At 41.7% G+C, this 13,158-nt stretch overlaps 1 protein-coding gene across 1 annotated transcript; it reads right to left on the bottom strand.

The window, feature by feature from the left end:
- Positions 1 to 2,449: 2,449 nt before the first annotated feature.
- On the bottom strand, positions 2,450 to 4,874 carry LOC130646157 (peptidyl-prolyl cis-trans isomerase B-like). Its single transcript, XM_057452301.1, has 4 exons — positions 4,592 to 4,874; positions 4,153 to 4,243; positions 2,775 to 2,962; positions 2,450 to 2,630 (listed from the first exon to the last, which is right to left on the bottom strand). The coding sequence occupies exons 1-4, from the start codon at positions 4,781 to 4,783 to the stop codon at positions 2,508 to 2,510; spliced, it is 594 nt and encodes a 197-aa protein (XP_057308284.1). The 5' UTR covers positions 4,784 to 4,874; the 3' UTR covers positions 2,450 to 2,507.
- Between the last annotated feature and the right edge of the window lie 8,284 nt (positions 4,875 to 13,158).

Genomic DNA, 13,158 nt, shown 5'->3' with positions numbered 1-13,158 from the left:
TATCATCTTACGAACATCATGCATTCCAATGTTGTAGTCTGCAGAACGTCTGTAGGATGCATTTGTACATTTTAAAGAGAATCTTGAACTAATAGTTTTTCCTTTACCAAGCTGGTGTAGGCTCAAGTGAAAATTCAGAAACCAGTGCACAATTCGGATAGAATCTTTCTTACTTCAAAAGTAAAATCTGTCTCACCCAAGCATATTTTTTTCGCGTTTTTTGCATTCGCGAATAAACGAAAAACGAAGAAATAAATGCCTAATAGAAAAATCTCTATATATAACTCTGTTGAGGCTGGACCTCTAGGTGTTTCTCGAGACTGGTGTGGGTTGATAAGATAAACAAAATTGAAAAAACTTTTGATGTCATCATTTAAATTTTTTGATTTTGCACCTGACATTTTTCTCAACACTTTTCAGCTTGTTTTAAGACGAAGATGTAAATAAAAACAAACGGAAGAGATGTACATTGAAACAATTACAGAATCAAATCCTACACCTCCACTTTGTCGACCTGCTATGACAATCAAAAAATATTTCTAATATGTTAATACGAACCTTTTACAAAATTCAACACTCAGGAATATCTCCAACTGCCAGTCCGTAACTCGTGCTTAGTCTACCAAATGAAATTTCATATTTAAATCTTTTAAAAAATAAATTGCCGGACACGTATGTCCACTACCCATTTCTCACTTTTAAGCCCACTCCAAAGTCCTTTTGTTTAAAGGAGAGGTGAACAAGAAACTATTTTGTGGCAGCCAGAAAATAAATTTTAAGCGAGAGAAAAATATATATAGATTTCTAAATCCTAAAATACACCTTTACGATAATTCGGGAAAATTAACACTCCAACGCAGCTTATTTTGCGATCAGAGGAGGTAAACATTAATAAAAAGTACCCATAAGTTGTATCTTATTATTATTAACGTTTCCTGAAAATTTGAAAGAAATTGATACGACGGAAGTTAAAAAACTGGAGAAAACACGCTTTCGTCTCTAACAAACTCTCATAAAAACACGATTTTTACCTCCTTTTTTCCGATATTGTAAAACGATGGAACGCATGTACAATTGAATTATCGTAAAGATGTATTGGCTAAGATAACTACTATAATACCAAATAAAAAACTATATTTCACGACTAAGTACCTATATATCTTTCCAACAACATTTTTACAGAAATTCCATGGCTGTATGGGGTGAAAATAAGTAGGTTTTAAATGTACTTTTTAGTAAACATCAAAAATAACATCTTTTACTTGAGATAACCAAGAATATTTTACGTACTATAGTGGTAACAGCTTTTTATAACCTTCGCTTAAACTTCTTTGAACTAAAAAAATATCTGTCATAACCAGCAACAATATTTTTTCATGTTTTGAGTCCCTTTTCCACAACATACTACCAGCTTCGAACGATAAAGTTTGTTATCATGAGATGGCGCCAAATGAATAAATATACAGACCGTAAACCTTCAATAACAAATCGAACGTGCAATATGATGGCTTCGTCTTTCTTCCTTGGTTTTTTATTTTCTTTATCTTTACTCGCTATTTTATTGGCAAGTTAAGTAGTACAAAATAATAAAAATATGTTCTTTACATGTTGTTCAACATTTTTGCCATTTTGATCTTCAACTTTTAAATCACCTTGTGTACATTGATCCCGTGACCATCACAAAAAGGGAAATATATCCCATTGTTTTTTAATTTAGCCACCGGTTTGACAAATGCGTAAAAATACTCAATTATAAAAATAATGTAAACAAAATGATGTATGGTTTATAGTTATAGTTTGTGGAGCAGGCGATCAAGCCAATCAGTCTGGTCTTTAAAATCAACACTTATTATAAACTTTTATTCAGCAGCCGTGCCTCTCCTTTAATGAACTTATCACAGGATTGATGTATCTTCCATTAGTTAGAAGATACTGCTTTCCAGAAGATATGTAGTTACTTAACTTCAAACTATTACCCGGGCATAAACAGAAAGATATTTCGTATTTCACCAAAATTCATTACATACCCCTGCTAATCTTTAAAAATCGTTTTAGATAGATAGATGTGCATATTTTACATGGCTAGCCTCACAAATATCGAGGGATATACCCTGTCTATTTTTTCCAGGAAGAGCCATTGCTTTTGACGGGGAGTCCTTGAGTATTTAATGCTCTCTTTAAGCTACCCAAACTTATCAAGGTCACCGCTTTACCAGACAACTCCCTGCAACACGGCCCACACAGTGCGCCATCTCCCCAATTTCCCTCACATGGCTTGGGTTAACCCGGGGCTATGGTAATATTCAATTGCCCAAATTGAATCGCCGCCCAGGGGAATCGAACTCCGGTCTCCCGCAGTACGAGAGTGATACTAAACTACGGTCCCATAAAATCGAAAAATATTTTAAGTTGGACACTAAAGGGTTAAGTAAAATAAATACGATGTAAATTTACGAGTTAGTAAAAATATGAAAACGATAAAAATGGGATACAAATTGAATAAAAATCTATTCTTTTTTGATTGCGAATGGCTTTTCAACTTCTAAAGCTCCACAATCAGCTATCACTACGTCTTTGGTTGGTTGATCACGATCGTTCGTCTTCACTTTTTCTACAGCACGCACAACATCCTAGAAAAAATGTGCAATTTTTTTAATGTGACTTTTGTAAAAAGAAAATGCAAAAATAAGTCTGAATGTCCAATACCTTTACAAAAACAAGATAACGATAAAAAAAAACGAAAAACAACGTCACAAAGTTAAAAATACGCTCACCATTCCTTCAATAACTTTGCCAAAAACAACATGACGGCCATCTAACCAAGTTGTTTTTATAAACGTGATAAAAAATTGTGAGCCATTTGTGTCAGCCCCTGCATTTGCCATGGATAGCCATCCTGGACCGTAATGCTCCAATTTAAAGTTTTCGTCAGGAAATCTTTCACCATATATGCTTTTTCCACCTGCAGGATAAAAACTAACAGGGATACTATGGACACAGCGGAGGAGTACAGTTGCATTAATTTACATCACAGTTGCCAATCCTTAGTTTAACTATTCCTTAAGAGGGGGGTGGGGCAGTGGTTATTAAATTTAGGAAGGGGTCATAGTAAAAACAACTAAGAAAAAGCCAGCCTGTAACAAAAAGCAGCCACTCATTTTCAAAAAGTAAAATCTAGTACTTCACTTTTTTCAGAATTTTCCCAGGAGTAAACAAGTTCGAAAAAAAAATGAGACAAAACTTTAAATGACTTTCCAATGCTATAAACAAGGGTGCCAAAATCGCTGAAAAAGGCAAATTTTTAAATAACCTTTTAACTTCTTGTACAATAATGTATTTTAAAACTTGCCTAAATTATTTCAGAAATGCAAAACAGTACTTTTATCACATTAGCCACAAAGAAACCAAACCTTCAAAGTATTACAGAAAATTGTATAAAATAAAACATTTTTGAGAATTCTACGCCAACAAACTTTTAAAGGTTATAGATGATACCACTGCAGTATATTTGTCATTATGTTTTTGGTCAAAGTTTTTTAGACGACTTTTCTGATTCAAGGCATGTCTCACCAATCTAATTCTTGTTGATAGACAGTAATGTTGATGTAAATTGTGTATTTTTCTGACTTAGTAAGTTCCCCATAGGGTTCTAAGATAAAAAGTGGTGCCTTACTACAACCAAAAAGTATATTTTTTTATTTTTAAAATAAATGCGAATAAGTGTCCTGAAAAATTTAAATATTTCTAAATATGTTTTTTTGACCCACGTTTGGGCTCAATTAAGTCATGGAAAATCAAAATTTTAAGGGCTTAAAGTAACATTGGCGATATATATATCAACCCCCCCCCTTTGTCACGGTTTTATTTTATTTATTTATTTCCTTATTTAAAGTCAATTTTACAGTAGTTTAAAAAACAAAAAACTATATTGAATCGACTAAAAAACTAATTTAAATCGACAATCCTGCTTCTATATTACACTTCATAAACTGCAAAATTTTGATACCAAGGAATTTTCTGGCCAGAATGGGACTGAGGCTGTCTAACAGAGAGGAAGGGGGGAGGGGGTGTAAAAAGAGGTTGAGAGGGGCATTTAATGTAGTTGTATATATACAACAGCTCCCATTGCAACAAAGTAAAAAAAATATTTACCTGTGCCATCACCATTGGTGAAATCACCTCCTTGCATCATAAATTGATTAATAACACGATGAAATTTACTTCCCTTAAAGCCAAATCCTTTCTAAAAGAACAAAGTACAATCGTGAATTTAAAAAAGCAATCATTATTGAATTTTTAAGGGATGGAATCAAAAGGATAAAACTCCAGATCTTGTGCTTCCAAAAAATCTGTACGAATTTCAATAATAAACATTTTACCCTAGTTCCTGCTTTACCGGCCAGAATGTATGTTCATGTCAAAAATCTGCATTCCATAAACTTAAAGTTATCTATGCAACTTTTATATCTGAATACAAGCTTTTTCAGGAAAGGCATGTGATAGTGTGCACACACACATTGCAAAATTTTCCGAAAAAAGACTGTGAATAGTCACTCCAGTCACAGTAAGTAATTCTGATTTAGCTACCTACCTCGTGAGTGCACAAAGCATAAAAATTTTTCACTGTCTTTGGGACAACTTCTCCAAACAAACCAATGACAATACGACCTGATTTTTGATCACCAATCGTAACATCAAAGAATACTTTCTTGGTCACCATCACAGAGTCAGCAGCAAATGTGCCGCTCAAAGTTAAAAGGAAACAAGCAGCTAATAACTTCATTTTCCAAGTTGAATGCCAGCCACTAACTTCTTTGCTCTGCTGCTAGGAAAGAATGAATGAACAGGCTTTGTCTTCGTGGATTCCTGGAGGTAGCAAGTAATCATAATAAGATGGCCAGGCTTACTATCTTTAAAATATATCTTGTAAACTGTGCACGCTTTAAGAATGTGTGGTCACGGCATTTGTAAAACCGAAAGTACACGTACGCGTTGATGGCAGACCCGCGTGTATCAACCCTTTTTAAGACCCTAGGGACGAAGTTGGGATAAAAGAAGGTGGGATGTAAACCCTATTTCTTCAATCAGTTATAAGAAATAGGAAAACTGGTTGTGTTTTTTCTACGTCTGTCTTGATTTTAATGAGCAATTTCATATTACAGTGCATCAACTTTCTTGTCTCGGAGATAGTAAAATCTATGTTCTAGCGCAGTCGACGATGACGACAAGGGAAATCCCCCTCTCGGCAAATCCGATAAATCCGACAATTCAAGGAAATACCGATAAAAATCAACGCATGCGCAATGCCGACTCATTGAGAATGGGGAATAATGCTGACATCAACAAAATCCTACGCATGCGCAATTGAGTAGGGGAGAGTCCCATACTCGTCAAAGGGGTGACTGCTAGTTGAGCCTGGGATATAATAATAAACATGAGCCGACATCATGGGAATGCAACTCGCGACCATATCAAGACACATGAAATGTGGGCCATTACAGAGGTTTTCGGACGGAAACCCTGGCTGCTCCAGGATGTTCCGGATCGTTTCAAGACGCAAGAACATATACCAGGGCAGTTCAAATGAATCCTTTGACGCTCCGGTATGTTCCAGAAACTTTCAGGACCCAGGAAATGTGTACTATGGCAGTTCAAATGAATCCTTTGACGCTCCGGTATGTTCCAGAAACTTTCAGGGCCCAAGAAATATGTGCTGGGGCGGTTCAAGAGGGACCCTGGGCGTTCAAGGGTGTTCCGGACCATTTAAAGACCCAGGAAATGTGTGCTGGGGCTGTTCAAGAGGAACCCTGGATGTTCGAATATGTTCCGTACCGTTTCAAGACCCAGGAAATGTGCACCGAGGCTGTTGTATGGAGACCCTTGCTATTAGAATATGTCCCGGAGCATTTCAGATCCCAGGACGTGTTCCCCTGGGGCTCACGTAGGAGTTAGCATAAGGTAGGAAGATCACTGCTTATCTTACAACCCGGGGTTGTAAGATAAATGGAACACTGCGACGACAGCGAAAAGATACTCGACACCTATGACAGATGCTCCTGCGGACGGAGGTTCTTCATAACAGCCAAGCTCTGCTGGTACTGTTACCATGAGTATATCATGTATAATGGTGGAAGCTGTCATTGCGCAACGACATAGAAGATCCTGGTGGAGCAAATTGTCCCTAAGAAATAGATGTTATTGAAATTCGGAGATAAAACTGTAAAATCTGAAGACTTTTACACCAATTCGAAACGGCTAAAAATCGAAGAAGTCCAAGTCGAAAACCTCGTACTGAGCGACTCTATCCCAGCAAACAAAGGCAAGGATGAGCGCTTCGTGATTGGTTACCAGGATCAAGACGGCAACCTAGCACCGTTAGTGATACTGACCCCTGAAAAGATCCGCTCCAAGGGTGTCTCTCATTACAGCGAGGGTTCTGCGCTAACGATGTCGTTCGATCTGGCCAGCTATCCTGAATGGTTAGAAAAATACGAGGAGATCTTGGACAAGGTGGTGTCCTTGGAGGGGATTTGATTCACCAATATCAGCGTGAGAAAAGGACGGTACCTCAGCACCAAGCTCAAGATGTGGGATGGTAAAGTCAGAACCAACTTCCATAAGAAGAAGATACTACAAAAAAGCTGCGAATGCAAGGCTATCATTAAACTAGCGAGCATTTATAGGCAAAAGCGCAACTACTACGCACAGACCCACTTGGAAGAGTGTAAATATAAAGAGGTTGAGGAATACAGCACTTGCTACTTTAGTGACTCTGACGACGACGAGGGTTTCACTGTCTTGTAAGGGCGTGTAAAGTGTTGTATGTTGCACTTCAACATACAAACAAACATGAACGTTCCCGCATTGAAAAAGGAAGCGAAAGCACTACATGTTCCTAACTACTTAACTATGAATAGGGGGCCTCTTCTCGAGGCGATGCGCAAGGACAAGTACAAGTTCGTTTTGACACAAACAGATGGCCCCTATTGCAAGTCGGTATACGTCAGTCTTGTAGGATTTCTTATAGTCGCCCTTGGTAAACTTTACCTTGTTTTCAAAAGCCCATAATGTCCTGCCGTGGTTGATCGATTATCACATCATACCCCTCGTTAACCCTAAGCCTGCAGTATCCGTTCCTGAGTACAAAGAGCTTAATCCTATCCCCTGCTTGACTATTGACTATGGCCGCGAGATCCTCAATTCGATACAAACCCCACTCGATCGAGATGGTGACTTCCAAATCCCCGACTTCAGTCGACTTGGACCCCGAGTTATGGATATTGATCCGACTCTTAGTGAAGAGGTTAAGCCACGTAGGTCGAATGCTGATCGACTTCAGATTGATCCTCTAGGTAGTCCTCGAATATCGTGGGTTTCTCTATATCCGTGACGTAGAGTTGCTTCATGTTTCTTTAAAGAAACATGAGCATTTACTCGTACTACCCGAAGGCAAAGTATGCCCCTACACACGGGAGATATCTCAAATAACTCGAGGGTGAAGACCTCTACTCCCAATCCATCGTTATTGATGCGAAGGGGTCCTCGTTCATGGTCAAATTCCCAGACATCTTTGTCGACTACGAGTTCCACTCTGGTGCGGTGTTGAATACCTGGCAAAGCCACCCTTTCAGTCTCTGGTCCACTCAGCTCCATTTTGCCGTCTTTTGCGCAACATCTGCTTGTGCCCCCCCCCCTTGGAAGGATCTTGCAGTCTACTAAACATCGAGCATCAGGGTCTGAAATAGGGGTCATTAGTAACCAACCCCTTGGTAAGGCCCACAAACACAAAGATACCAAGGCTACCCTGATTACAGCAGGAGTAGGGCTAATCCTCGCCTATATCTGGGTGAAGAAATAGGTCTAGTGTGTTTTGTCAACATACTAGAGTCTTCGCCACCGCTAGCCTCTTCGTCTACGATCTCTTGCCACCCCTCTTGTTCCCCATATAAGCCACAAAAATACCCACAGCACCAGCAGCAGCCAGGTATAGATGCTGAGCTGCGTACTCTACAATTTTGGCAGCCACTCTGAAAAAAGATCGAGACTACGCTGCCAATGATCCCTGGAAGAGCTGCACCTGCTTTCCCTGCAAGATACTTCAAGTACTTTCCGAGTCTTTCAAGTTGTTTCCGTACAAAACCCTTACCAGCACTGCCTCCTGCTGCAGCACCCGCTCCTGCACTTCCTCCCGTAAGCGCGAGCACCAACGTAGAGATCAGCAAGCCCACAGCCGAGACAATACTAGCTATGGCCAAGCCTTGCTCTTTGAAAAAGAGCCTGAGCTTTTCAACCAAGGTTTTATCGTCCCCAGCGATTTTCATCAGCTCAGACTCAGTTGCTTAAAAACCTCGGAGGAAAGTATACCGTGCCTACCCAGTTCATCCTTCTTATCTTCCTTCAATTTCTTCAATTCCTTCTCAAGATCATCAATATCCTGAAGCCTTCGCACCCCGGGCTTCTGCTTCTTAAGTTCTTTCAGCTTGGCCTCTCTCGTATTGATTTCGCTATCATATTTAATAATATCACCCTTTAATTTTTTAATGTTATCCTGTAGGTTTTCAATTTCGAGCTTTATCTTTCTCATATCAGGGACCTCGATCTCATCGTCGATGCCCGCGAACGAAGTATCGACAAAACCCTCTACATCATACGCAAAATTTTGAATGCTATCAATTGTTTCCATCTCAATCGTCTCACCCAAGCCTTTTTACCCTCATTAAAAAGAACATCAGCTTTGTCCTCGTTGCCTTGTCCTTGTTCTGAGCCTGTGCTTTACTGCCTTTGTTGGGCGTAGTGAGATAGTTAGTGAAGCCCATATCTCGAATATCTTGATCCGTAAGGCCATAACTTTTTAATGTACTTAATGCAAGGAACCCGGTCCCATTCTCCTTCGTAACCCTTATACCTTTGTAAAAAATTGTTTCTCTTCAAGCTCGAAGCTACCCTTGGTTACATTTATATATATCCGGGTTTCATCCAGAGGTCCCAGGTTCAAGATATTAAGATGTGCGTAAAAATCAATTACCTCTTTTCGTAGTACAGATTTCGTCACTCTATCACGTGAATCTCCCTGCTGCTGAGCCGGCTGCTCTTCGACCATAGTGCTTGACTCCTGAGGCGTTAGGATATCGGATGGGAACTCCTTGAGCTCAATGTTCTCTGGCTGATCCTCAGACCTCTCTGGAATATATTTAAAAGCCCCTTCTTCCGGATTAATCGACATTTATTTGAACGAAAACCTCCCTACTAATAAACATGTACGGAACCAAACTTGATCCATACAAGGACTTAAGGACATGCTAGCAATGAAGTGGAAGAAGCAGCGTGTCAAAGTCTCCCATGTCCCTAGCACAATCAACTAGAACGAAGACTTGTATGTCGACGTCCCCAATTTAGGACAGAACGACGTAATTTTTCCAGGCTCTCTCAGGCTCCTATTCGACCTGGAGCTCACAGGTACCAACACCAAACGCACCATCGTCAGCAACATGGGCAAGGCCCTGGTGCAGAACCTTCGAATAAACCTGAACGGCCACAAAACATCAGCGATTTCAATATACTCGCAGTATATAGGGATCTGTGGCTACCAAAAATGCGTGCGTTCTCCGCTTGTGTATGCCTGATCAGGTGTACCCGTCGGGTACACCTGATGTGCTGCGTCACTCCACTAATTTCTTCACCCTTCTCTTATAGCATCGTATAAAAAGATGATGCCAAGTAGAACCAACGACCCATTGACGAAAGTGACGTGGTCAGAATGCCCACGCCTCAGTTCAGACAATTCCCGGTAGCTCTCCTCGAGCTCTTCCTCCAGGTTGGCAATGGTTCCATCTGCTTGCCTCAGGTCATATTTAAGTTCCCTAATCTGTTCCATAAGCTTCTTTCCCAATTCTTCTGCATAAGACATTTTATTTATAAGAATTTACGAAAGAATCTTCCAACTCCTGGGATGCTCAAGTCTAACGTACAGGCAAGCGTGGTTGGACTTGCCTAGTCCGGTATTGATCACCCTCCAGTCACCGATCATGTTTGTTTCTTCGTCTACTAGCCTCATGTCTGAACGCTTGTAGGGGTACCACATGAAGAGCTGCTTTTTCTGCCTTCTCAGGTTCTTCGGCAAAGCGGTATACGACTGAGTTAAGAGCCAGAGACTGTGCTCGTGATGTCTCCCACTGATAGCGAGCTCGAGCAAGGGTTGACACTTTTTGTCGAGAATCTCGTCAGCGATCATGTCATCAACGATAAACAGCGCCTCTTCACCCGCTAGAAGCGACTACAATTTTCCTATCCAGTCGAACAGCTGGACTTTGGGATCAATCAGAAAGACGTAGTCATCTTGCCAAAGCGAGGATGTCTCCAAGTAAGTCTTGTTCCAGCGGATTGTTGGGCAGAGCATTACGATATCGTGGAAGTGTTTTTTGTACTCATTCTCGAGCAAGTCCAGGACCCGTTGCGTCTTGCCACAGCTTGTAGGTCCTGTGAAGATGCTCGTGCACGGATTTTTTACGATGTCTAGGGTCATATTTATTTTGTTTGCCACAGTGGCAAACACAAACCTTATAGACGCTTACTGAGAGATATATCGATGGCCGTTCGTTTGGTTATCCGCAACCCACAGAGGCTGCATGTTGGTGTAGTGGAGCCTTTCTAATTGCACTTCTTCGCTGGGGTATTCTCCGTTCTCCCTATATTTAACCGGCACCTTGTGTTCAAACTGCCACTGCCCTCGGTTTCCACAATTCATCCCGCTCCTGAATTGGGTCTGTATGTGTTTCATGAATGTTACGATATCACACCCCAAGTACTCAGTAGAGCTAAGCTCTTTATCATGATTTAGAGCCTTGTGAATCCTGGTTTTAATAAGTTCATACATATACCCGGGGAAATTGCACTCCTTGCACCGCAGTTTCCGCTTTTTATGAGGGCGTTTGGTACGTTCCCGTGACGCCTTCATAATATCGATGCATTTGATGCACCATTTTGTCAATTGACCATTTTTCACCGCCTTGAAGGAATCAGGCAAACTGATTATTTTACATCTTGAACATTTCCTAGCCTCCATATTAACTCGTGTTTGCTCCAGGAGGAACAAACACGAACGTGGTCATTTTATTTCGGAGGCATCATGGAACGTTTATACCAGCCTTTAAACCGTCCTTCAGGTCCATCTTGGCCCCTGGTCTAGAAACTCCCAGCGCCTTTTTTGCACCTAGTGCTAAGACAATAGTATATGATACCAGCCTGACAGATTCCCACAAGGAATCAACGACTTTTTTCTGATACTCTTTGCTGCAGCAAGTGCTGTTTACCCTTGCGTGCATCTTTCAGGACTTGACGTTTATCAACGTCTGGTTTTTGATTAAGGGCTTCTGCCGGTGTGTCGACTTCATCGAATATCTCTGCAATATTTCGAACCATGTTTATTAGACGCCGGTAACGAAAGAAGCAAGCAAGGATCAAGACGTATGGTAGTAGCACGGCGATTAGTAAACATATCTCCATTTATTTGCTCTCCTTAGCCGCTAGGCAATACGATCCGTTTGTCGTCTGCCCTATTGAGTGCCAGCTTGTTCACTTCCTGCGTGTAGATTTGATGCCCCTTGTTCTGGATCAGCACCTGGATCTTGTATATGTCAATACCCTCCTCTAGGCAGCGCTGGTAGTCTTCGAGGTCTGCCATCATCCTTGCTTCAGGCACTCGTATCGAAACGTGACTCGACATCGTCGGCAATATCGCGGTAAAAATCCTCCGTTCTAATGTGGTAGATGAAGGAGTCCGTATCCATATAGCAGATCCGAAGCTTTCTACCATACTTGGCCTGCATGGTGGAACTAGCTAGTCATGGTGGAACTCGTACATTACCACTTTCGAGTTGTCTAAAATAGCTTGGCCAATATACACCAGCTTGTTCATCTTCACTTCGGTTTTGCCCATTTCCACGCCCATGAGGTGGCTGCTGAATTAGTTTCCACCCTTGAAATTGGGCTTCATGATGAGCTTCGTGTACTTCTCCTCGTTGGTGACCAGCTGGATGTTGAGGTGGTTCTTTGCCGAACACCGAGAGGTTAATGAGCGTATAGAAGTCCTTTTCGAACTCATTTTTGGCGGTGGTTCTCAGCCTCATGTTATGGTCGATGTAGCCCTTCAGCCAGGGCTTCTGGTTAAACTGGATGACTCTGTATACCTTCTTGAGCTCGAGCCCGTGTTTCAGGGCTTCGTAAAGGGCTCTAATGTGCACCACGTACCTCCGCTTGTGTTCCAAATTTGGTATCAGTTTCTCGACCTTGGAACCACCTTGCGCTCCGGTAGGAAATGCAGCTCGTTGTGCTTGCCGTGCAGCTTTTCACGGTAGTTGATATCAACCTCCAAATGTAGCCGTGCTTGTTGTCAGCGACGAGCTTGCTGATGCGCTTCTTGGTAAAGGTCTCCACATTCGACAGCCATTTGAACACGTGCGTAGGCAGGTCTTGACGCATGGCCCAGCCGAACAAATTGTTGGCGTCGAGGTACTGCAAGTATGACGAATCAACCTCCGGATCGTACTGGTCTCCCATATACTTGTTGCTGGCTTTTGCATACCTGTGCACAGCTTAAGTTATGCCTCCTCGGATACCTCTTTCGAACATCAGAAGCATGTCGGGGTCTGTGAGGAGCTCCAGCTTAATCTCTGTGTACCTGAGTGCTGCTTTTCAAGCGAGACCAGGTGCACTGTAAAAGTGGGCGGAGTCGAGCTTGTAGTTCTCTAAGCACACGCTTCGAAAGCTCTCGAAGATATCGGCTAGTAGCAGGACGTCTGTGGTCAGGTACGTATCGTGATAATCTCCCATGGTGACCTCGGAGCCCTCTGGAGTGATGCGCTTCCATACTTTTTGAGCATGCTCGTAGTCTTCGTCGCTTACCCCCTTCATATTCAGCTTGCTGTAGAAGGCCTCCTTGGGGGGTAGCTCTGTCTCCTCGAATCGTCGCCAGCCATCCATGTACTCATAGGGATAGACGCCCTTTCTGCGCATGAGTTTAAAGGTGTCATCCTCAACGAAAAACCAACGGAGGTTTTGCATTGTTCATCATCGAGATTGCTTGCCAATTTGTCTAACGAGGATGCCATGAAGCGGCAGCTGTCTATGAATCTGATCTCTATGGTCTTGTACGTCTCACCA

The sequence above is a fragment of the Hydractinia symbiolongicarpus genome, chromosome 1, assembly GCF_029227915.1.
Source record: "Hydractinia symbiolongicarpus strain clone_291-10 chromosome 1, HSymV2.1, whole genome shotgun sequence".
In the NCBI taxonomy this organism is placed as follows: Eukaryota; Metazoa; Cnidaria; class Hydrozoa; order Anthoathecata; family Hydractiniidae; genus Hydractinia; species Hydractinia symbiolongicarpus.
This window is presented reverse-complemented; position numbering and strand designations above follow the sequence as displayed.